Source organism: Trachypithecus francoisi, unplaced genomic scaffold (genome assembly GCF_009764315.1).
Source record: "Trachypithecus francoisi isolate TF-2019V2 unplaced genomic scaffold, Tfra_2.0 Lachesis_group14, whole genome shotgun sequence".
In the NCBI taxonomy this organism is placed as follows: domain Eukaryota; kingdom Metazoa; phylum Chordata; class Mammalia; order Primates; family Cercopithecidae; genus Trachypithecus; species Trachypithecus francoisi.
In genome coordinates this window covers 19,864,423-19,888,042 of record NW_022681459.1, presented here as the reverse complement: position 1 = coordinate 19,888,042, position 23,620 = coordinate 19,864,423, and the positions used below count along the sequence as shown (strand labels likewise).

At 38.6% G+C, this 23,620-nt stretch overlaps 1 protein-coding gene across 18 annotated transcripts in view; it reads left to right on the top strand.

Annotated features, from left to right (window-relative positions):
- The window catches only part of SYNJ1 (synaptojanin 1), a 103,837-nt gene extending 80,217 nt beyond the window's left edge, over nt 1–23,620 (top strand). For 6 of the 18 annotated variants that reach the window (XM_033232321.1, XM_033232323.1, XM_033232320.1 and 3 more), the window contains 10 exons: nt 1,099–1,261; nt 5,177–5,386; nt 5,978–6,121; nt 7,407–7,445; nt 8,976–9,023; nt 10,270–10,308; nt 10,432–10,502; nt 12,605–12,713; nt 13,258–13,475; nt 20,571–23,620. In XM_033232321.1, coding sequence (XP_033088212.1) covers nt 1,099–1,261; nt 5,177–5,386; nt 5,978–6,121; nt 7,407–7,445; nt 8,976–9,023; nt 10,270–10,308; nt 10,432–10,502; nt 12,605–12,713; nt 13,258–13,475; nt 20,571–21,383 — 1,854 coding nt within the window. In that variant the 3' untranslated portion in view covers nt 21,384–23,620. Of the gene's footprint in view, nt 1–1,098; nt 1,262–5,176; nt 5,387–5,977; nt 6,122–7,406; nt 7,446–8,975; nt 9,024–10,269; nt 10,309–10,431; nt 10,503–12,604; nt 12,714–13,257; nt 13,476–17,473; nt 17,501–20,570 lie in introns of those variants that run through there. The other 12 variants (XM_033232330.1, XM_033232326.1, XM_033232331.1 and 9 more) reach the window with 9 other exon arrangements.

The window sequence follows — 23,620 nt, the reverse complement described above, 5'->3', positions numbered from 1 at the left end:
TGCTAAATTACTAATACACACAGCTGTACCACTCAGTTCAGCAACTTTCAACCCCTCCGTTATTATGCCTTCAAGGAATTCCAATATCAGTAACACTTTGAGCCAAGGAATATCTGTACCCACAAAGGTGCCAACTGTCAGCACAGCATATTGCTCACAGCTACACAGTTCATTTGCAAATACCAAAAATATTCACATCGTGTTCACATTAAGAAACTCTTCAAACAAAGGAAATTGAAACTATGTGGGAGAGAGATTAAATTTAGAAAGCAAGTTTGTTATAAGGATATGGGTTTTAAATGAGAACTCCTTTCTAGTGCACGTTTATCCTTGACCAAAGAGTCTTGCTGTTATCAGCAAGTTTTTTTGAGAGTATTTTTTAAATACATTGACACGATGTGCTATAACTTGATTATAATGTCTTGGTTGTCTTAGATTATACTTTAGTCTAAAAGTCACCCAAATTTATAGAGAAGGCAGAGTGCCAGTTTCACAGGTAGAACTCATTGTGTTTTTAGAATGATTAATTTTTGTTGAAGATTTAAAATGATGTTCAGTTCTCTTAATATTCTTCTGACATTTGAAATGCTAAAAGTATAGGTTAGCATTTAGCAGCTGACAGTATAGCAGCTCTCAGGACCATATGCCAAGTTAGGAAAGACCAAATGAACAGGAACAGGAAATGCATTTTAAAGATTTTCTGCTGTCTCTTTTGTAGTTGTTTCACGTGGGAACAATTGCTTGAATCAAAATAAAGAAAGTGTAAAGTTATGTAGCAAAGTTATTGGTGAATTTACGTCTGGCCAGGAAAACATAGTGGTTATAGCAAAGGAAACTTGCATCTCTGGGCAGCCTAGAAAAGATCTTTATCACCGCAGGCATTTAAAGGGAGAACCGAGTAAACAAATGTTTACTTTTAAACTAGTTTAAGCCTTTAAACTAGTTTAAAATTTAGTATATGTGAAAGAACTATGCTGAATTGTCTAACTAAATTAACTGTCTATACCATTGCATAGTTTAACGAAGTCAGCCTCTTTATTCCAAAATAGTTAATTTCATGTTAATCTTTATTTTATAATATCTCTTTTACTCCACTAGTTATTGAATCGGACTATAACTATTGCTTTAAAAAGTCCAGACTGGATCAAAAATTTGGAAGAAGAAATGAGTTTAGAGAAAATTAGCATTGCATTGCCGTCGTCAACAAGCTCTACCCTGCTTGGTGAAGATGCCGAGGTTGCAGCAGATTTTGATATGGAAGGTTTGTTTCTTAAACACATTTACTTCTTGTAGTTCTAGATATGTTTTCTTCCCATCTGTAAAGTCTTATTTTCTAAGTTTATCTTTCTTCTTCTTCTTGGGACATACATAGCACTAATAATTAGAATTTATTTTGGCCAGGTGCAGCAGCTCATGCCAGCAATCATGGCACTTTGGGAGGCTGAGGAGGGTGGATTGCCTGAGGCCAGGAGTTCAAAACCAGCCTGTCCAACATGGCAAAACCCCGTCTCTACTAAAAATACAAAAATTAGCTGGGTGTGGTGGTGCACGCCTGTAATCCCAGCTACTCGGGAGGCTGGGGCAGGAGAATTGCATGAACCCAGGAGGCAGAGGTTGCAGTGAGCCGAGATTGTGCCACTGCACTCCAGCCTGGGCAACAGAGCGAGACTGTCTCAAAAAAAAAAAAAAAAAAAAACCCAAAAAAACAAAAAACAAAAACAACAAATTTATTTCGCATCATATTGTGTTTATTTGCATATACTTTAAATGTATTTACCATTCTTCCATTCAAATATTAAAACCTTTACAAATATTAATTTATATTCTTATTGGATAAAAACCCAAATTAGTGTTGTTGGTGTATGGTTTAGTCCCAATAATTAAAGTTAAGGTAAAAAAGTAGAAGTTCCAAAAGGGTATTCTAAGAACAGAAGTGAGTTTAAGTATTTACTCCAAAAATTTCCTTAAACATGATTTTAAAATGCATTTGTTTGATGGCAACATTATCAAAAGAAAAAAAATTTTAAATGCATTTGTTTTCTAACACAATATGCTATTCTAGCCAGTTTTTCATTAAAATGCATACCTTAGATTATAATAATATTGTAATGCCCTGTATAGCTAGGTACCACATTTAAGAGTGGAACGTCTTACAAAGTTATCTCATTTTCACATTCTCTGTTCATTTGTTTACTCAGTCCACACGTATTTATGTAGTACCTTTATGCCAGATACAGCTGGATGCTGGAGATTCGACAGCTGTGGTTCTTTCCTTTCCAGAACTCATAGCTTATTGGGTGTTACATACAAGTAAGCAGGCACTCATAATAAAGTGACATAAATGTGATAATGAATGGTTTTGTGGTAGCTCATGGGAAAGGTACTTAACCTGGATTTGGAAAGTTGGGCAAGGTTTCCCAGAGGAATTGAAATTTAAGTTGAGAATCCAAAGACTCAGGGAGAATGGGATTAACGCTATAGAGGAGTGATCCAAGAAGAAAGCATGTGCACAGCCCAAGCCGGGAGAAAGAGGATCCACATGGATTATGCAGGGATGTTTGTGAGGGAGTAAATGAAGAAAATAAATGCAGAGAGAGTAGTAGGTACGGGATGGAAGATGAATTTTGTTTTGGATATGTTGAATTTGAGATGTTCATGGAGTCAATCAACCATGAGTCTGGTGCTCAGGAGAGAGCTCTGGAGTCAAGGAAGCTCTAATGACCTGCAAAGTGATGAGTATTTATTAATATAACTTTGGCCAATAGGATTATAATGAGACAGAAGAGAATAAATTGAATATGGAGAAATATAGTCCTGGGATTGAGTATGTGGAAATATAGAGTTTAAATATAGACAGAAGAAGGCTGCCCATGAAAAGAAAATGAGAAGAAACAATGTCAATTGCTTAGAAATCTCAAAGAGCCAAGAGAAATTCGTGGCTTAAAAATTAAGGAAAGAAAGTGGAGCATGGAAGGGGAGTAGTCAGTGGTGTCTTGTGCCACAGAAAGATGAGAAGAAATGAGGACGGAAACGTGTCCTTCTGATTTAATAACAGGAAGGGAAGCTGTTATTGACATTTCATGAGAATGATCTCAGGAGTGGTGAAGCCAGATGGTGGTAAATTGGTATGGATGGAACGTGAAGAAGTGGAGAAAAGGGTCTGTAGACAACTCTTTAAGGAAGTTTGGGGGAAAAGAGAAGAGGGCAATTGGTCTAGGAAGATTGGAGGTCCTAGGGTGGTGTTTCTGGATGGGAGAGGCTTGAGAATGCACAGTGCTAATGGAAGTACAGGAGAAAGGGCTGATGGTTTGGGGGAAGGGCACAGCAGAATAGTAGAGCAGTGTCACTGAGAAAACTAGGCTGGGTAGGATCCGTTTGTTCCATCCTCAAATACCCAAGTGACAACCGTGTAATGAGACTCCAGCTTGGGGGCAGGCTGTTGAAGCAGGGGTTCCCATCTTAAGACTTCTCTCTTCTCTGTGAAGTGTTGAAGTTATCTGCAGGAGTGGGACAGCCCACAGTTTCAGGAGGGTTGAGGAATCTTTCAGTAAAGCTCCTGAAGAGCAAAGGGTGAGGGGAAGAGCAAACCAGGAAATCATGGAATTGCCAGGCACTTTAGGAGCTCAGAAGAGACTGAAAAGCATAATTTTTTTTTTTTTTTTTTGAGACGGAGTCTCGCTCTGTCGCCCAGGCTGGAGTGCAGTGGCATGATCTCGGCTCACTGCAAGCTCCGCCTCCCGGGTTTACGCCATTCTCCTGCCTCAGCCTCCCAAGTAGCTGGGACTACAGGCGCCCGCCATCTCGCCCGGCTAATTTTTTGTATTTTTTAGTAGAGACGGGGTTTCACTGTGTTAGCCAGGATGGTCTCGATCTCCTGACCTTGTGATCCACCCGTCTCGGCCTCCCAAAGTGCTGGGATTACAGGCTTGAGCCACCGCGCCCGGCCAAGAAAAGCATAATTTCAAATGTGACTGCAGTTGTCAGGACTGGGTGGTTTTCTTTAGCAGAGGCAGTCAGCAGTCCAAGTGCTACCACAGAAAGATTAAACAGGGGAATCAGTGCAGGGATGGGGTTGTGTCAAGCACGTGCAATGGAAGAAGAGCAAACTAGGGTAATGTTTGAGATGGAAAACCATAGAATCTGAAGTAGGTACAGAAGAAAGCAGAATCAGATGGAGGTAAAAGTTAGAGGGATCAAGCCCTGGCTTCTGAAGAAATCAAAAGAAGAAAGAGTAGCCAAGGGAGAGAACTGAAAAGCTGGGAGGCCAAAGTCAGAATGAAACTTTTGCATTTATTATTTCAGAGGAGTGCAGTTCTGAGGGGTGTGGGTTAGGAGTGGAGGTGAATGTCAGTAAGGATAGGACCAAGGCATTTTGTTATTGAATGAGTTGTCCACATGGACTTTGATGCCAAACAGAAAGATGGTGCGGGACTTGACTTACAGTCTTGCTCTCTGCTTAGTCCTCAATGAGTGGGTTCAGGAGACGGAAGAATGGACGTTGGAGATGACTATAGCAAGTGTGGGTAGAGGGTGTTACATAAATTCCTGATGGCATAGCCTCAGAGCAGTAGGACTTTTTGTTCAGGGTTGGAAGACTAATGTTCTGGAATGGCAGGTTGCAAGGGTTACCTTGACCCCACTTTCCTACCCAGAAGTAAATAGAGATGAGGAGACCCTGGGGGAGAACCAGTGTTTACTTAAAGCAAAGAGGGTCTTTGTGGGGTGAGGGTGGCAGGGAGGAGCCTTCTGGGGGAAGGCTGTGTGGCTCCTGAGAGCTTGTTGACTCTAAGGCTGGACCTGGGTTGGGCAAGGGAGTGGGGCAGTTCCACAGAGCACAGTAGACAGGTTTGGAAGGAGAGCAGGAAACTTGAGTTGGCTTGTACTGGGAGAAGCTGCTCTGGGGCATATTGATAGCCCATTGGGTCACCCCAGCTCCAAGTGGTTGGTCACCTGGCATCTTATTGCTCAGAGACAATAGATATCTTTACATCTTCTGAAACAGCATTTCTACTAATTCTGGTTTTATACACGCCTTCACGCTTAATCCATGTGTGTTTGCAATGTCATAATGTTCATATTTGTTTTGTGTATTTTAACTCTTTAAAGCCTAAGGTGAAACAAAATCTCTGAGCAAGTTAAAATGGAGTTATCTCTGATCAAGCCTGCTTTTCCTTAGGTGATGTTGATGACTATAGTGCTGAAGTGGAGGAACTTCTTCCTCAGCATCTCCAGCCATCTTCAAGTTCCGGCCTTGGTACTTCCCCCAGCTCTTCACCCCGAACTAGTCCCTGCCAGTCACCTACGATATCAGAGGGTCCTGTACCTTCCCTTCCCATCAGACCAAGCCGAGCACCGTCAAGAACTCCTGGGCCTCCCAGTGCACAGAGTATGCATTTTATTTGAAAGTTTGGTATGGCTTCCTGTAGCCAATGTGCTTGATGTTGGAGAGTCATCGTTTAAGTTTTATACCTCGGTGCTAAAGTGCACCCTGTTTTCTCTGGTACAGAAGAGGAAAACTTGTAGATGATTAGCTCTCAATGGAAAGGAAATTTGTTATAACTGTCACTAGATGAAAATTGTTCTTAATCTTTTTTCTATGTGGTTTGGTTTGTCTGTGTCTTACAACTGATGATTTTCTGTGGTGTGAACCCATAAGTATTTGGGCTTTTTCTTCTCTCTCCTGGCCAGACTGCAAAATGACTTAACTCAAACAATATTTTGTGCCATATCAGGGCCACTTAGTAAATTAGCTTTCAGCACCTGAGGCCTAGGTAAGAAGTCAGCAGGAGGTAGCATTATTGCTGCCATGGTACCAGAGGGCAGTTTAATGGTAGACTGCTTTTGTTATTCATACTGAAAATACATGCCCTTTTTTTACACCATTGTGCACATTCGATAGAACATTACACATATATATATTCCCTTCTGTCAACAGCTACTTGGAACCCGATCTTCTTACCTCCTTTGTGCTTTTTAGGTTCTCCTATTGACGCGCAGCCAGCAATGCCGCTGCCGCAGAAAGACCCCGCCCAACCCTTGGAGCCCAAGCGGCCGCCACCGCCCCGCCCTGTTGCCCCTCCCACACGCCCGGCTCCCCCACAGAGACCTCCTCCACCTTCAGGTGAAAACCTTTTTTTTTTCCATTTCTGCTAGATGTAAAATTCTTCACTCTGTTTTGCATGTTTTCCAATCTCTAGCTTCTGGATTTTACTGGGTTTTTTTTTTCTATCATTGTTGCTATTTCTTAGCTTTTCTCTAAAGAACATCGTAGTCGCAATAGACACGGTAGAGTGTTTGCAGAGTAGATTTCTCTAAGGTGTTTTCTTTTTTTTTCTTTTTTTGAGACGGAGTCTCACTCTGCCGCCCAGGCTGGAGTGCAGTGGCCGGATCTCAGCTCACTGCAAGCTCCGCCTCCCGGGTTTACGCCATTCTCCTGCCTCAGCCTCCCGAGTAGCTGGGACTAGAGGCGCCCGCCACGTCGCCCGGCTAGTTTTTTGTTTTTTTTTTTTTTTTTTTTTTTGAGACGGAGTCTCGCTCTGTCCGCCCAGAGTGCAGTGGCCGGATCTCAGCTCACTGCAAGCTCCACCTCCCGGGTTCACGCCATTCTCCTGCCTCAGCCTCCCGAGTAGCTGGGACTACAGGCGCCCACCACCTCGCCCGGCTAGTTTTTTGTATTTTTTTTAGTAGAGACGGGGTTTCACCGTGTTAGCCAGGATGGTCTCGATCTCCTGACCTTGTGATCCACCCGTCTCGGCCTCCCAAAGTGCTGGGATTACAGGCTTGAGCCACCGCGCCCGGCCGTTTTTTGTATTTTTTAGTAGAGACAGGGTTTCACCGTGTTAGCCAGGATGGTCTCGATCTCCTGACCTCGTGATCCGCCCGCCTCGGCCTCCCAAAGTGCTGGGATTACAGGCCTGAGCCACCACGCCGGGCCCCCTCTAAGGCGCCCGGCCCCCTCTAAGGTGTTTTCACAGCTGCCTTTAGCTGCCTTCTCACCAGCCAGCCAGAGAGGTTTATTTTGTTTTTGCTAATTTGATCTAGTTACGCATGTAAACTGTTCTTAGGTAAAATTAGGTTTAATTTTTTTCAAAATCCTCATTTCTGGATGACTTATAAGCATGAAATCATTAAAATATGCTAATTTCTGTAAAATGTATAATTAAAACTGGAGAGCATACGTATTAATGTACAATTGTATATATTTGTTTAATGTTCTTTTAAATTAAATATAGTGCTGTTACTTCAATTATAAGCATACACATTGAATAATAGTTTTTGTAATACCTAGATAATATGTAATTCCTGCATGATACTTGACATCACGGATACTAGAGCAATCTTTGACATTTCACTTCTGTATTTAATGTCATTTCCTTTCTACTGCCTATTTTCTTATGAACTATAAGGGGCCAGGAGTCCTGCACCCGCTAGAAAGGAATTTGGAGGTAAACATTTACATTTGTTAGTATGTGTGAATCGTGGTTCATTAATGTTTTGGAGCTTGATCCCTACAACTGAAAGACATTTTAGGTTTGCTTGGTAAAAGTCAAAATGAATGACGTTCCAGTCTAAAACTAATCCACAAACAAAACTAATAAAGGCTTTCATTTCCCAGATAGGCTGGGATTGTTCAGGCCTAATAATTTTTTAAAAAATAAATGTGGTCGATTCATTTACAAAGATTTAATACCTAAAAGTTATATTAATTTTAAAAGTCACTCAGGTACAGTAAATACAGAACATTTCCCAAGTATTTGATTAGTGATACATTTATTTTCTTGTGGAAAAGCTTGTGGATTAGCAAAGAACTGTATGATTTTCTTTTCATTTCTTCTTAAGGAAATTTTTATTCACAATGGGTGACTTTTTGTTTGAAGTATAGTTTATTTGGTTTACATGAAAACTCACAGAGTTCAGTTGGAGTTATAGATTTGACAAGTTTATTTATTCTAATTCTCAAGAAAAGATGAGGTGAGTTTTCACAATTCCTCAGAAGAATTTTTACAAATCCAATGTTGCCAAGGCTTACTGTGCATGTGTAGCTGGTCTGTTTCTATTGTAGCTTGCCTAGTGACATGACTGAGTGATTCAGGTCTTCCTACAGATCGACTTTGCCTGTGTGTAGATCTTAATGACTGCGTGTGATAAGAATAGCTTAATTATTTCAGCATTACAGCTTCTGCCAAGTACAGCTAAGTGATCATTTTTCCGTTGACCTACAGAAAACATTTAATTTTTCCTTTTTCAAGTTCCTGCTTTTATAGAAAACATTTAATTGTTTCCTTTTCAAGCTCCTGCTTTTTTTAAATTTCCATGATAATTTTTGCTTATATTCTGCTTTAATTAGGAAAACATCCTGTAAAAAAATAAATTTAAAATGAATCTGTCATAAGTTATATTAGCAAACCAGTAGATTACAGTGAAATCTGTCTTAATTTTAAAAATTGCTCCCCTTCATAATTCTTTTGTAAGCAGTGTTTGCAACATGTTTTTTCATCCTGTAACCAATAATTCCTTTACATAATTATAGTACATTAGAGTTTTTAATATTAATGCATCAAAAACTAACTTCAAAAGACTTATGTAGTCTCAGAAATTTATGATTTCTTTCCTTTTGACTATCAAATATCAGAGTTTTTACTTGCTCTGGATATAAAGAGTAAGATGATTTTTAAATAAAGCAAAGGGCCTCATCAAACATATTTTTAAATTCCCTACTGGTAGTAATTGTATATGTAAAAAGAAAACTGTCGTCCTGTTTCTACTCTTCTGTTGGAGTAAAGGGAGGATTCAGGTTTGAGCCAAGCATCTGAAGTCACTTTGGTTTGTATTGATATCTTTGAAGAAATTTAAAGCAATAAAAGAGCCCTTTTGCAAAAGTGAGTTTTTACTATGGAGATTGTCTTGTGTGCCTGCCTTTCATTCTGTGATGTGGGCCCTGAACAATATATAGCTTCTGTTCTTTCTCTAAAAAGGTATTGGAGCCCCTCCCAGTCCTGGGGTAGCTAGGAGAGAGATGGAAGGTAACAAGACTCTTGCATTATAGAAATGGTTCTCTCATTTTATTTCTCAGTGTCAGTGCCCCACCCCCAAGTGTTTACAGGCATACTAAATCTTTTCTTGGTCCAGCTGTAAACTTCTCTTTCCCCTCCTTATGTATATCTTGTATTTTTTCCTCTCTTCATTCTATGTCACCTATAGTTTCTAATGGATATCCATTTAATTTCCCTCAGATCCTTAGTGTTGTTTGTACTCTGTTTCATATATAGTTTATGTATGTCCAGGTTGTGAAATTAATGTTTAAGAATGTCTTCAAAATTCTTTTCAGAATAAGTAAAATATTTAGAAATGTACTTTACTAATCTGAAGTTTTAAAAATTAATGATTATAATTAAACCCTATTAATTCAGATCCAAGAATATAGTATTTTGTAGTTGATTTCAGATAACATAGCTGTTTTATAGATTAGCACTGAGCCAGATTTGTTTAAAAGACCTTTAAGACTAGTGGCCATTTGTTATGATTTTAGTTATTAAAAGGCTGATATATTTCTTATAACAGTTGTACTTGAATTTCTTTACAAAAAGGAGAAATTTGTCTAAGATGCTGCCCTTGATAGTCACTCCTACTCCTTTTGGCCCCAAGAGTAATTTATTTCATTTTATCCTTAAGCTCCCATTCTAATGAGTTTGAACATATTTTTAACACTATCTTCCATAAGGCAGATATTTGGTAATAACATATGCCTGTCTTCTATTTTAATGATAGGATTTTGTTATAGAAATCCGAAAGATCTCATCATAAGATAACCTTATCCACAATGACATCCCCAGTGTGAAGCCCTAAAGTAGTGCTGCTAGGAGCCTCTTGTGTAATTTGACAAATGCAGTCCTGTCTGTTGCTCAGGAGCCACTTGTCTGCCAGACTCGAAGGGGCAGCAGTGCCACATCTTGTGACCATTCACACAGCTGACTGTATGTTTTCAGGGTTCACAAAAGAGAGCTCTATGGGGAATGCTACCCTAAAAGTGTCCCCATGAGTGAGATATCAAACTAAAGTCACCACTTGTCTCCCATAAAGGTCTCTCTAAATATTGTAATTTTTCTCTCTTTTGGAGTATTTCATTCAGGACTGATAATCCAAACCCTTCATCATTATCCAAAGCCCCAATTTCTGCTGGTAATGAAGCAGAACAGCAAGCTGATGTTATGCAATATTGCTTAATTGTTAACTTGCAACTAATTGTTTTTTTCCCTTCTTGCTTCAAAGCACCCAAAAGCCCTGGAACAACACGGAAAGATAACATAGGTAAAAATACTTGAATGTAGCTATTCACCCTCAAAACTGGACCATGAAATAGACACTTGGAATATAAGTACATGGTTTCTGTTTTATTGTTTTAAACTTAAATATATGATGTCTTCGTTCCAGGACGCAGTCAGCCTTCACCTCAAGCAGGACTTGCAGGCCCAGGACCTGCTGGATACAGTACAGCCAGACCGGTAGGTAAGACCTTGCCTGGAGCCAAGGGGTCTGGGTTTTAAGTCCTGTTTACTACTAGTCAGTTCTGTTACCTTGGAGAAATCATGTGACCCTTCAAGGCCTCAGTTTCCTCAGCTCTAAAATGAGGGGATCGCACTTGATGATTGCCCAACTCTAACATTATTTTAACGCACTCTTCAAAAATAACCAACGCCACTATTTGGATAAAAGTGATAGACTTAAAACAATTATGGTCACTAAGTAAATATCTTAAGAGTCTCAGTATATGAGGAGATGATGGATTTGGGCAGCTTTTTATCATTTTACCTGAGTAATGAAGATATAAAGTAATCCTTCATTAAAAAAGGATTTTAATTACATTTCAGGAAAAAAATGATAAATACAGTATAGTAAAACTGGTTATAAAGGTTTTTTTCTCTTTTTGGTTTTTTTCTTGATCAGATTCATCATATTCCGTAAAGATATTAGAATTAGGAGGGTTGATGGTGTTGCAGGATTTTTCTCTACCTGATGAATGTGTCTTTTCTGTATGTTTATATGTTCTCTTATACACATAGGTTTTTTATTATTTGAAAACTTTCTCTGGACTGTAACAGGTAATCAAGAACAGAGAGAAAGAGCAAATAAAAACCAGTAAGCAGTAACTTAGGCTAATCCAGTAGAACTTGGGACTACTGAGAGGCCCATATCTGAAGAGTAGGAAACTGAGAGCTGTTACTAGACCTAGAAATTAAGATTATTAAGATTGTGAGAACTGAAAAAACTACTTCCTATGAACATAGAAGTTTTTTGTCTTTTCTGTGGTAGCTGTCCACTTAATAATTTGAAGATTCTTTTTTATGTGTAATATTCAAATATTTATCCTCCTTTTTTCAAAAAAAGAAATTTGCCATTCACTGATTCCATTACCACACTGGGCACAAGAACTTTCTTTATTCTGTTGAATACCGTAAGTACAGGAAAAGAAAGTCAAGATTTTTGTGAGTTTAAAAGTTCATATTTTGCTTAAAATAAATATTGTTAGCTTAGATCCTTCAGCAAACATATGAAAATAGAAAAAATATTTTTCACTGATGAGTCTTTTCAGTGTATTTATTTTGGAATATTGAGTTAATCATTCAAAAGTTGTACTTCTGTGTTTAAAAAAAAAATATATGTCTGGGTGGCAGTGGCATGCACCTGTAGTCCTAGCTACTCAGGAGACTACAGTGGAAAGATTGCTTGAGCCCAGGAGTTCAAGTCTAGCTGGAGCAACATAGCAAGACCCAATCTCTTAAAAAACAAATCTTGACCTGGCGCGGTGGCTCACGCCTGTGGTCCCAGCACTTTGGGAGGCTGAGGCAGGTGGATCACGAGGTCAGGAGATTGAGACCATCCTGGCCAACATGGTGAAACTCCATCTCTACTAAAAATACAAAAAATTAGCCAGGTGTGGTGGTGGGCACCTGCAGTCCCAGCTACTCAGGAGGCTGAGGCAGGAAAATGACCAGAACCTAGGAGGCGGAGGTTGCAGTGAGCAGAGATTGTGTCAGTGCACTCCAGCCTGGCCACAGAGTGAGACTCCATCTCAAAAAAAAAAAAAAAAAACAAATCTCAGGGGTTTTTTTTTCCCCAAAGTCTCCTAGTTGCTCAGGTATATATCTCTCTGTCTCCTTGTGTATTTTAAAATCATCCCAGTTTTTTCCATGAAGACAGCATTGCACATGGTTAAGAACCCTAGCCCCACAGCTAGTCAGACCTGAGTTTGGATCCTGGCTCTGCTTTCTGTGTGGCTTTGGGCAAGTTGTATACATTTCTTCATCTTAATTTAAAATAGAGATGATAAAATAATACCTACTTCTGAGGGATATTTTGAAGATGAAATGGAAATGCCTATACAGTGCTTAATTAACGTAATGTCTGGCAGATAGTAAAGTCAGAAGTAAACAGGAAGATTTTAAAATTCATCATTATATGGATTCAGGTAGAGAACCCTTAAAATGACAAGATAGGGACTAATACCGTAGAAGAAAGTAAATGAGATGCAAAAGCAAATGTTTTCACAGAATTTTACCTGTGGAAGGTAAGTAAATGTCTCAAGTGTTATGTTTCCCATCTGTAGATGATTCCTCCTCGTGCTGGAGTTATCAGTGCCCCACAGAGCCATGCGCGGGCATCTGCTGGAAGACTGACTCCTGAAAGCCAAAGCAAAACATCAGAAACGTCAAAAGGTAGATACTCTTTGGGAGGCTGAGGCAGGAGGACCGCTTGAGCCCAGGAATTTGAGACCTGCCTGGGCAACATAGTGAGACCCCATCTGTAAAAAAATAAAAAACTCTTAAAATTAGCCAGGTGTGATGGCACATGCCTGTGGTGCCAGCTACTCAGGTGGCTGAGGTGGGAGGATCACTTGAACCCGGGAGGTTGAGCTTGTGGTAAGCCGTGATCATGCCACTGCACTCCAGCCTGGGCAAAAGAACAAGACCCTGTCTCAAAAACCAAAAATCTTTAAAAATTGAGAGAAAAGAAAGGTAGATACTATATTAGAAATACTATAGTGGTTTTGTTGTGTATTTTTCTCTTTTTCCTTCTGTCATCTCCCACCTTCTACAATGTATTCAAATAGATACATGCTTCCTTCATTATACCACAAGAAATGAGGCTACTTATTGGGGGAAGAAATAACTAGAATATTCTCCTAACATTTCACCAAAGAAGGAAAAAAACGTGGTTTTCTAGAATACACCTAACGTCTGACAACCACTGGTTTTTCAGGTTCAACTTTCCTTCCTGAACCACTGAAGCCTCAGGCTGCTTTTCCTCCACAGTCTTCTTTGGCCCCGTCTGCTCAAAGGTTGCAGGAGCCTCTTGTCCCTGTGGCAGCACCTATGCCTCAGTCTGGCCCCCAGCCAAATTTGGAAACCCCACCACAACCACCACCTCGAAGCAGGTCATCCCATAGCTTGCCTTCAGAAGCTTCCTCACAACCGCAAGTAAGTCTCATTTGTTACACAAAATATTATCTTTGATGCATATGGTTTAGTCTTTGAACATACCTATTTTAATTATTGTCTGTTATAAGAAGTAAAAGATGAGTTTTAATTTTCTTTTTATATTTTGTTATACATATATATATATATAAGTTTGTTTGTTGTTGTTGTTGTTTCCTTTTTCAGACAAAGTCTCGTTCTGTTGCCTGGGCTGGAGTGAAGTAGCGTGATCTCGGCTCACTGCAACCTCTGCCTCCCGGGTTCAAGCGATTCTCCTGCCTCAGCCTCCTGAGTAGCTGGGATTACAGGTGCCTGCCACCATGCCCGGCTAATTTTTGTATTTTTAGTAGAGACGGGGTTTCACCATATTGGCCAGGCTGGTCTTGAACTCCTGACTTCAGGCAGTCTGCCCACTTGGCCTCCCAAAGTGCTGAGATTACAGGTGTGAGCCACTGTGCCCAGCCTACTGTGAATTTTCAAAGTGATCTTTCCTTAAAGTATCTCATTACACTCTTCTGAAAAACCTGTGAGGTGAGTGAACCCTAACACTTTGGAAGGCCGAGGTGGGCAGATCCCTTGAGCCTGGGAGTTCAAGACCAGCCTGGGCAACACAGTGAAACCTTGTCTCTACAAATTAAAGAACCATCCAGGTATTGTGCCATGCACCTGTGGTCCTGGCTACTTGGGAGGCTGAGGTGGGAGGATTACTTGAGCCCAGGAGGTCGAGGCTGCAGTGAGCCATGATCGCTCTACTGCATTCCAGCCTGGTGACACAGTGAGACCCTGTACCTCCAAAAATCATAAATAAATAAAAAGTCGTCTTTTACACTTTGGAAAGATCTGAAATACAGAAATAATATGCATTGGCCATGTCCCTTAAGCACATTTATAAGTAATAGTTAACATTTATTTTTACAAATATATGGATATTTCCAGCTAGTTGGCAGAAGTGAACAGTTTCTTAAGTGTCTACAGGGTGAAAACAGATGTTAAAGTAAATATGACTCAATACAATATGAATAATATTAGCAGTTAGCATTTATTAAGTCACATTTGTAAAAGTTGAAGGATATATAATACAGAAAAATAAATGTTCTTCTAAGCTGGTTAATACCAAAAAGCATGCTACATTTTTTTAGTTTAGAAAATTGAGGATGAAGTCTGGGAGCAGAGGCCCATGCCTGTAATCCCAGCACTTTGGGAGGCCACAGTGGGTGGATTGCCTGAGGTCAGGAATTCAAGACCAGCCTGACCAATATGGTGAAATCCTGTCTCTACTAAAAATACAAAAATTACCCAGGCGTGGTGGTGTGCGCCTGTAGTCCCAGCTGCTCGGGAGGCTGAGACAGGAGAATTGCTTGAACCCAGGAGGTGGAGGTTGCAGTGAGCTGAGATTGCACCACTGCACTCCAGCCTGGGCGACAGAGCAAGACCCCATCTCAAAAAAAAAAAAAGAAAAGGAAAAAAAAAAATTGAGGATGCTGAAAATATATAATAATGGCAGAACTCCTTCAAAGAATGGTTTTTTTTTCTGCTAATCCATTTTTAGTCAATAGTGATTTTTTTTCCTTATTTTCTTGTAATGTATACAATTGTAGTTTTTAAAATGTAATTGAAGGGCAAAAAACTTTTTTAGCTAGCCACTCTGAGCTTTCTAGGACTGCTTTAGGGCATCCATCTCATTGTAGATGTGTGCCATAATTACTAAAACTCTGATGGTTTAAGTGTCCTTAGACCAATAAGAAAGTAGATAAAGTACTCTGAAAAACTTCCGGAAGTGCATACTGTCAGCTGAGATTGTAGTTATCATTATAAAATCATCTTAAGACACATATCATTTTCACAGAAAACTTTCCATTGTTTTATGTTTTTCATTGAAGTGAGTTTAGCGATTTGGTGGCCGACGCACATGCTTGTGTGTGCGCCCTTGGATTGTGTTCTTGAATCTTGTGGTTGTCAGTTCATCAAAAAGACAAAGATACTTGTTTCAAATCCTGAAGTATCTTTTTGCCTCTGTCATTGATATCAAACTCCTTAATATTAGATACACAGACACACCTTTCTTGGAGGGTGGGGTCTTGTTTACATGCAAAGTGTCATTGTGAGGGATCACAAAGTGGTTATAGTTTCCTCCAGGGAATGCCCAATGCTGGGGGACCAGGAGGGAGGTGAGGAGGAGTGTTTTTATCTTTTTGTACCTTTTGAATTTTGAACCATAAAATAATGCCTATTTTAAAAATAATAAAAAATTTTAAAAATTATTGGAAGTAGCTGTAAGTTGAAAAATATACAAGATTTTCAAACCTGATGGTGAGATTTTTAAATATGACAAATTCGATATTTTGTAATGAGATGGAATAGTTTTAGAATTGAACATTTGTAATTTTTACAAGTCTTTACTTATCCTGTTCCAAATCTACAAGGTGTTTAAAACATAACGTACATAACCCAGTTTTACTTTTTATTATTTATTCTTTGACTTTTGAATTTTGTATAGAAGAGATTCGTTTAATTCGAGTGATTATGTAACATGTCATACATCCTTTACAAAGTATAAAAAATCCTCACTTACCTATCTGACTTCCAGCATCTTAGTCATCTTTATCAGCTAAGAGCCAGAAATAAGGAAATGCAACTGGAAGTAAAGGAACTGAACTCACTGCTGTACTGTTACTATGAGACCTGGTAGAAAAATCGCAGCAATCTAGACCCATTTAATGGAGGATACAGCAACATTATACCTCTCAGTATAAACCTATTCCTGATCTCCTATCCACTGCCAGAGCTGATACACAAAACTCTTGAGTGTTAAACAAGAGTCTCATGTTTACTAAGCAGGGAATTCTAAAGTACTTAATATATTTCAGGATGATGTCTCTGAATTGTCAAAATTAGTTTTGCTGTTTAGTAGTACGTTTAGATATTGGAGAAGATTTACCTCAAAACTGTTTTTTGAGGATACTAGATTTTTTAAAATAATGGTATATTATAGAGGGATTATGATTTCATTTTTAAACAAAGGTAAATTCCAAATTTCTTGTAAGGTGCAAGTTTCTTGTATGTTCCAACTAATATGTTATGAATTAAATTAATGATATTAACGGTATCATTTTTCAGAAAATTTAAGTAAGATAAAACAAGCTAGATCCTGACCATTTTGTTAAAATGAATACTAATTTTCAGTGGGATGGTCTTTTTGCAAAATAGTATGTACCAAAAATGATATCATTTTGTACCATTAAATTGCCATTTTCTCTAATAATGACATCCCTAGGCTATCCTAAGGCTGTGTCTTAGTCTGCTTGGGTTGACATAAGAAATACCATAGACTGGGTGGCTTACACAACAGAAATTTATTTTCTCACAGTTTTGGAGGCTGGAAGTCCGAGATCAGGGTGCCAGCATGGTTGAGTTCTGGTGAGGGCGCTCTTTGTGGCGTGCTGACAGCCACCTTCTCATTGTGTGTTCATGCCGTCTCATTGCATGTGGTGCCTGGAATGAGAGCAGGCACACACACTTGCACAAGCTCTCTGGTGTCTCTTCTCATAAGGACACTAATCCCATCATGGGGTCCCACCTTCATGACCTCATCTAACTCTAATTACCTCCCAATGGCCCCACCTCCAAATACCATCACACTGGGGCTTATGGAACCAACATACGCATTTGGGAGGGGAGAGCACACAAATACTCAGTCCATAACAGGTTGCTTAAAATATTTTAGAACTCTGAAATCATTTGGAGTATTATTTTTGGAATAACAAAACTGAACTGGTTAGTAATCAACCTCAGACAAAACTAAAGTCTGGACCCTAATTCAACAAAAATACAAAAGGAATTGGAATTGTCTTTTGAATTTATGTTACAACCTGCAACTATTGCTACTTTTGGATTCTATATGTAACTTGAAAGTATTTTGTTGACTGAATTGTTAGGGTTGCTGGGTGATCTCGGATTGTCCTCCTAACTCTTTCCTTTGATGTCTGTTTCCTTTCTCAAAGCAGGAGCAACCATCAGGGTAACAGGTATCTGACAATTTATCAATCTTACATGTATTTTCATCCATCTCAACACATTAGATGTATGAATCTCTTCTTCATACATCTAAAGTTTCACCCATTTTTAAAACCACCTGTCTCCATGAATAAATTCTATCATACCATAAAACGTGCTTTTTCTTCTTCTTAGTATTTTGGATTTTAGGAACCATGTTGTTGTTCTTGCTAATGCTTTACCACTTTTTGCTTCATTTTTTAATGAAAATTAACAAAACTAAAAAGTGTAACTTCAAGAAAGTAAGATTTAGGTATATGAAGGCCTTTTTGGCAAAAGCAGATTGGTTCTTGGTTTTAACAATGGCATTTATGTAATTACATAAACACAAAATTCAGTATGTTTTTTAGGAAAAAATATTTGGGGGAAATATTTTTTCAAATAGTTTTAGTAGCAAGATTGTTATTGGTAAGGAAGAATTGATGGTTTAGAAAGATGAAAGTTGGCAGTATAACAGGATTATTTAAAGGGCCTTCCAACACCTTTCTCTGTAAAAATAGCACCAATTTTAATATTGTCATCACAAATCCTGCCTAGATTACATATTAATTCTAATGTGATGAATAGTGATGTGGTTGTCATTGTAATTTCAAGTCTGGGAAAAATGATCCTGATTCTATCAAATTAACATATTATGAAATAAAAATATTCCTATATATGAAAATAAAGATATTCAAATGCATAGCACTTATGCAGCAGGTGACTTCTATTCTAAGCTGGCAGAGCACAAAATTCTCCTCTCCTCTAATGTCTGTGTTGCGGACGCTTCTATCTGCCATAGGAGAATTTTGTCTCAGACTCAAATATTTCCATTTTATATTAACTATAAATAGTCCAGAGATTTTTGGTAATACAGAGTTAATTTTATAATAGCTATATAAATTTCCTTTTAAGTACATTTCCACATATAGATCTACTTACCTAAGACATTTAGAATACAGTGTAAAGTCTGTGATGTGTTTTCTCTTTAATTTTGTACAAATTTATCACACTAAGTTTGAAGGAAAATATACTTTTCCAACCAATTATAAAGCATATTCTAGGATAGCTGAATAAAACAGATACTTGAAAGTTATTCACTTAAGTCATCCACACCATTTCCTTTTACAAGTGAACATCCTTCCTTATTCTTAAGCAGTAACTAAGTGTTTCATAATATGCAGTTACATTTTATTGAGACTGCTGCTGTTTTTTTCCAATATATTTCATGAAAGTATAGTTATTTTGCTTTAACAGCTATCCAAATTCCTGTTGGGCAGTGCTCATTTTATTACATTGCCAATCTTGAACTGAATTTTTTTTTTTTGCCCTGTCCTATCCAACCCTGAAGTTTTCTTAAGTTAGTTTAAGTGTCCGAGTCATCTACTCTAGTTTTAAGAATTATATACATTTTTTTCAAAATTAATAATGAATGCCTGATAAGCTAATTTGCCCATGAGGCCAGAATCGTAGTTCTTTTCCTTCATCTAATCAGTTGGCTTTGCGCAGTCCCTTGGCTGTGCTCCACTCCAACCAGCTTCTTTATGGAGTAGGGACCAAGGGATTTAGGGCAAGAGTGAAGGAATTCCAAGCACTCTTCCTACTGATGACAGTTCACAGCCAACTCTGTCACATAGAAGGGACCAGGCTCCACTCTAGGCACATCTTCATTGTGGTTGTAGATTTCATAAACCAAATAGAAAATAGGACTTTTTTCCCTCTGGTTTTAAGCAGTGGTTGCATTTGGTTACTAATAGTGTATCTGTTTTGGAACATTTTTACAAGACAAGAGGGTCAGTTTTTTTACGGAAAGTTGCCACATTACTCAGTTTTTGTTTTTTGTTTTTTGAGACGGACTTTTTGCTCTTGCCCAAGCTGGAGTGCAGTGGCGCCATCTCAGCTCACTGCAACCTCTGCCTCCCGGGTTCAAGCGATTCTCCTGCCTCAGCCTCCTGAGTAGCTGGGATTGTAGGCGTGCACCACCATGCCCAGCTAATTTTTTGTATTTTTAGTAGAGACGGGGTTTCATCATGTTGGCCAGCCTGGTCTGGAATTCCTGACCTCGGGTGATCCACCCACCGCAGCCTCACAAAGTGCAGGGATTACAGGCGTGAGCCACCGCACCCAGCCTCACATTACTCAGTTTATTCAGCAAAGGAGAGCTTGCATTAAAAGTCAGCTGTGCCAGGCGTGGTGGCTCACGCCTGTAACCCTAACACTTTGGGAGGCTGAGGCAGGCAGATTGTCTGCGCTCAGGAGTTTGAGACCAGCCTGGGCAACATGGTGAAACCCCATCTCTACTAAAATACAAAAAAAAGCTGGACATGGTGGCACACGGCTGTAGTGCCAGCTACTCAGAGGCTGAGGCACAAGAATAACTTGAACCTGGGAGGTGGAAGTTGCAGTGAGCCAAAATCATGCCATTGCACTCCAGCCTGGGTGACAACACAAGATTCGTTCTCCAAAAAAAAAAAAAAAAAGCAAAGAACTCTCAAAATTTATGTTTCCAAGTAGAAGAGGGAGAGGGAGAAAGATGGAGTCTTCATCTTATGAATAAAATGTGCTAATAGAATTTATTTTATCTATAAAATTGAATTTCCAGAGTAACATTAATTTTAAATGAAAACATACTTAAAAGAACAATGAAACCACATCATCATCATAGATGGGTGTTGGAAATTTATTTATATAGATTCACCATAAGTTATAAGTATGGATGTCTTAAGTTCATACTGAAATGTGATAGAACTGGGCATGAACAAATTTGTTAATTCTGTACAATTCTCCTTCTTACCATTTCAAAACTTGCATGAATGAAATAAGCTCTGATTTTGAGAGATTTAAAAAATTGATTTAATTAGAAAGGATTTATTTAGAAAAGTTTTTAAAGATTGTAGCTGTTTCATCTTATTTAAACCACCAGAGTAACAAACTACACAAAGCTACTTTTTAGTTTCTAAATTTACATGCTTGCCCCTAAAAAGGGAAGAATAATTGAAACAGGAAGAATAGGGGGTATTAAAAGTAAATATAAACTGATTTTTCAGTGCTCCCTTTCTTTTGCAGGTAAAAACAAATGGAATTTCTGGTGTCAAACGAGAATCACCATTAAAGATTGACCCATTTGAAGATCTGTCATTTAATCTGCTTGCTGTATCAAAGGCTCAGCTATCTGTTCAAACGTCACCTGTTCCAGCCCCAGACCCAAAGAGGTTGATTCAGTTGCCTTCTGTAACGCAAAGTAATGTTAATACTTTGAGTTCTGTAAGTTGCATGCCAACAATGCCTCCAATTCCAGCTCGGAGTCAGTCCCAGGAAAATATGCGAAGTTCTCCAAACCCATTTATTACTGGCTTGACCAGGACAAATCCTTTCAGTGACAGGACTGCTGCTCCTGGAAACCCATTTAAAGCCGAGTCTCAAGAATCAGAGGCAACTTCATGGTTCTCCAAAGAAGAGCCCGTTACTATCAATCCTTTCCCTTCTCTGCAGCCTCTTGGTCATAATGAAAGCAAGGCTTCATCTTCACTTGATGACTTTAAGGAAAGTTTTGATCTACAGGGCCAGTCTACATTAAAAATTAGCAACCCAAAAGGATGGGTAACCTTTGAGGAAGAAGAGGACTTTGGTGTGAAAGGGAAGTCAAAGTCAGCTTGTTCAGACTTACTGGGTAATCAGCCAAGTTCATTTTCCAGCTCCAACCTGACATTGAATGATGACTGGAATAAAGGTACAAATGTCTCTTTCTGTGTGTTGCCATCAAGAAGACCTCCTCCACCTCCTGTCCCTCTGCTCCTGCCTGGCACCAGCCCTCCAGTAGATCCTTTCACGACCTTGGCCTCTAAGGCTTCGCCCACACTGGACTTTACAGAAAGATAACGCCATGCAACAGAAGACAGTGGGTATTTGCTTTTGGCAGGTAGAGCCAAGAGAATTGGGCATTCGTATTTCATTATGTGCAATAAGTCATTGTAAGTGCACTGATATCTTCACAAAACACCACTATTTGATGTGTAGAGAGTTGGAATATGTGTATATTGGAAATAAGGAAAAACACTTCTCATTGTAAACTGGAGTTTTGATGTATTTCTCTTTGGATAAATAGGAGACAGTAGTAGCCATAAAAGGTGCTTAAAACTGCTTTAGAAAACAGTCCTTATTCAGAAACTTTTCAGTCAGGCTTCTGAAGAATCTCAAAAAAGCCCACCCAACTTTCAGCTGACATTTCCACCAGCCCTCTCATACTTGTTAACAATTGGTATCTATGAGTATTTACCAAAGAGCTGCCAAGGTTACAGTGAACAGAGTTTTGAAAGGCATTGCTTTAAAGGAAAAAAGTATAGGTATGTGTACATATATAATACATACAAACACATGTACTTCTATATACATTTATATATTTTCACAATTCATAGTTTAATTTCTAGGATATAACTCAGACCAAATTATACCTAAAAGTTCCAACGAAGTCCCTTTTTCAATATCACATTACCAAAAAGATGGCTGCAATGTAATTTGGACCTTTCATCAATTTTGTTTTCAAAACTAGAATAATCTCACCACAGAATCAGAATTTTCTACCATTCCACACCCAACACCTTCAAATACACACAACCTTGTTACTTTTTACTCTAGCACCTTCATATGCTTTTCTCCAGGAGGAGGTTCTTGCCACTGGAAACAGCCTATTTTTGTGGTCACTGTCAAGTGGATGGATATTCTAGTGCTCCCAAAAAAGCACTATGGCCTTATATGCAGGGAAAGCACATACCACCAAGTTCAAGGAGAAATGTTAGAGCTAACCGTACTCTCTGCGTACATTTGAATGTACGTTACCTGTATCCCTCCCATATTTTCTTTTTGCTGCTTTTGCTCTGGAACTTTGCTTTTAGCAGGGAAAGCAGCCGTCCCCTGAGTGCTTTGAACTGGGGATATATCCACTGTGTGTTCTCCCCCCTCTTACGAGGCTACATAACACATCTATGATGCTGCTTTAAGTTTTTAGAGGCTATACCTCAAATTAGCTGTGGATTTTGTCTCCTGCACTGCCAATATGCAACTGATCCCGCTTTTATTAATTTTATGAAGAAGTACACAGAATTTTTACAGAATGTAGTATTTTGATATCATTAAGTAAACCAATCAGAAAACTCCTTGAGCAATAGTTGTTTCTTTGTCAGTTTCCATTACAATCATCTTTACCCATTAAGACTTACATTAGCGTTCCTTTTATATAAAGAGTTGTATATGTCCACCTAAATTCCTCTGTCCACACTTAACCTTTAAAGATGTACATTGAGGGAATATCAAAAAATAGCGTTCATGGCTACGAACATGTAAAATGTTAAAAGCACAGCAAACTGCACTGCACTTACGACATAAAGCAAATCTATTAGAAAAAAAAGCATTTTTCTAAATGCTCAAATGTTATCAAAATACTATATTTATAGAAGTAATCTTCTCTGTTAACAGCCAGGATTTGCTGTTAGAAATAACTCTTGTGAGTTTTATATTGTGCTTTTTGGAGGTTCTAATCATTTCAGCAGTAGTGTCTTTTAAACAGCAGTATTACTATAAGCAGTATGCTTCCAAATGTGAATTAACTTGTTGAAACTGTGGCTTTAACATCCATGTGACTAGTGTATATGGTATTTGCTCTCCATTAGCAAAATAATTCATTGTTAGGTAAACTTCACTAGTGCAAACTGCAGTTCTGTGAGCAATGTTTCCTATTGGATATAAACTACTGTCTAAAATATACGTATCAGCAGCCCAGCCTTTATCAGGAAAATTACACTTGGCAAGTTGCTGAAAATGCACAAAGTTATGAAAGTTAAAGGTATGCTGCAAATAACTAGCCATTATTCTGTGTATTATTAAATATTTACTAGTTCTGTTAAAAGCAGAGCAGAAGTTAGACACTAAGATCTCTTTGTGAACTCTGTTCTCTATATTAGATTGCTGTTTATATGTAAGAATTTTATTGCTTATGTGGCATACAATATTTATAATGATAAACTTTATAGAAGTACAGTATTAAAGTCAGTGGTACACAGACATTCTGTACATATCCTGTGAAACGTGCTGTCATATGAAATAAATATATCTGTCTTTAC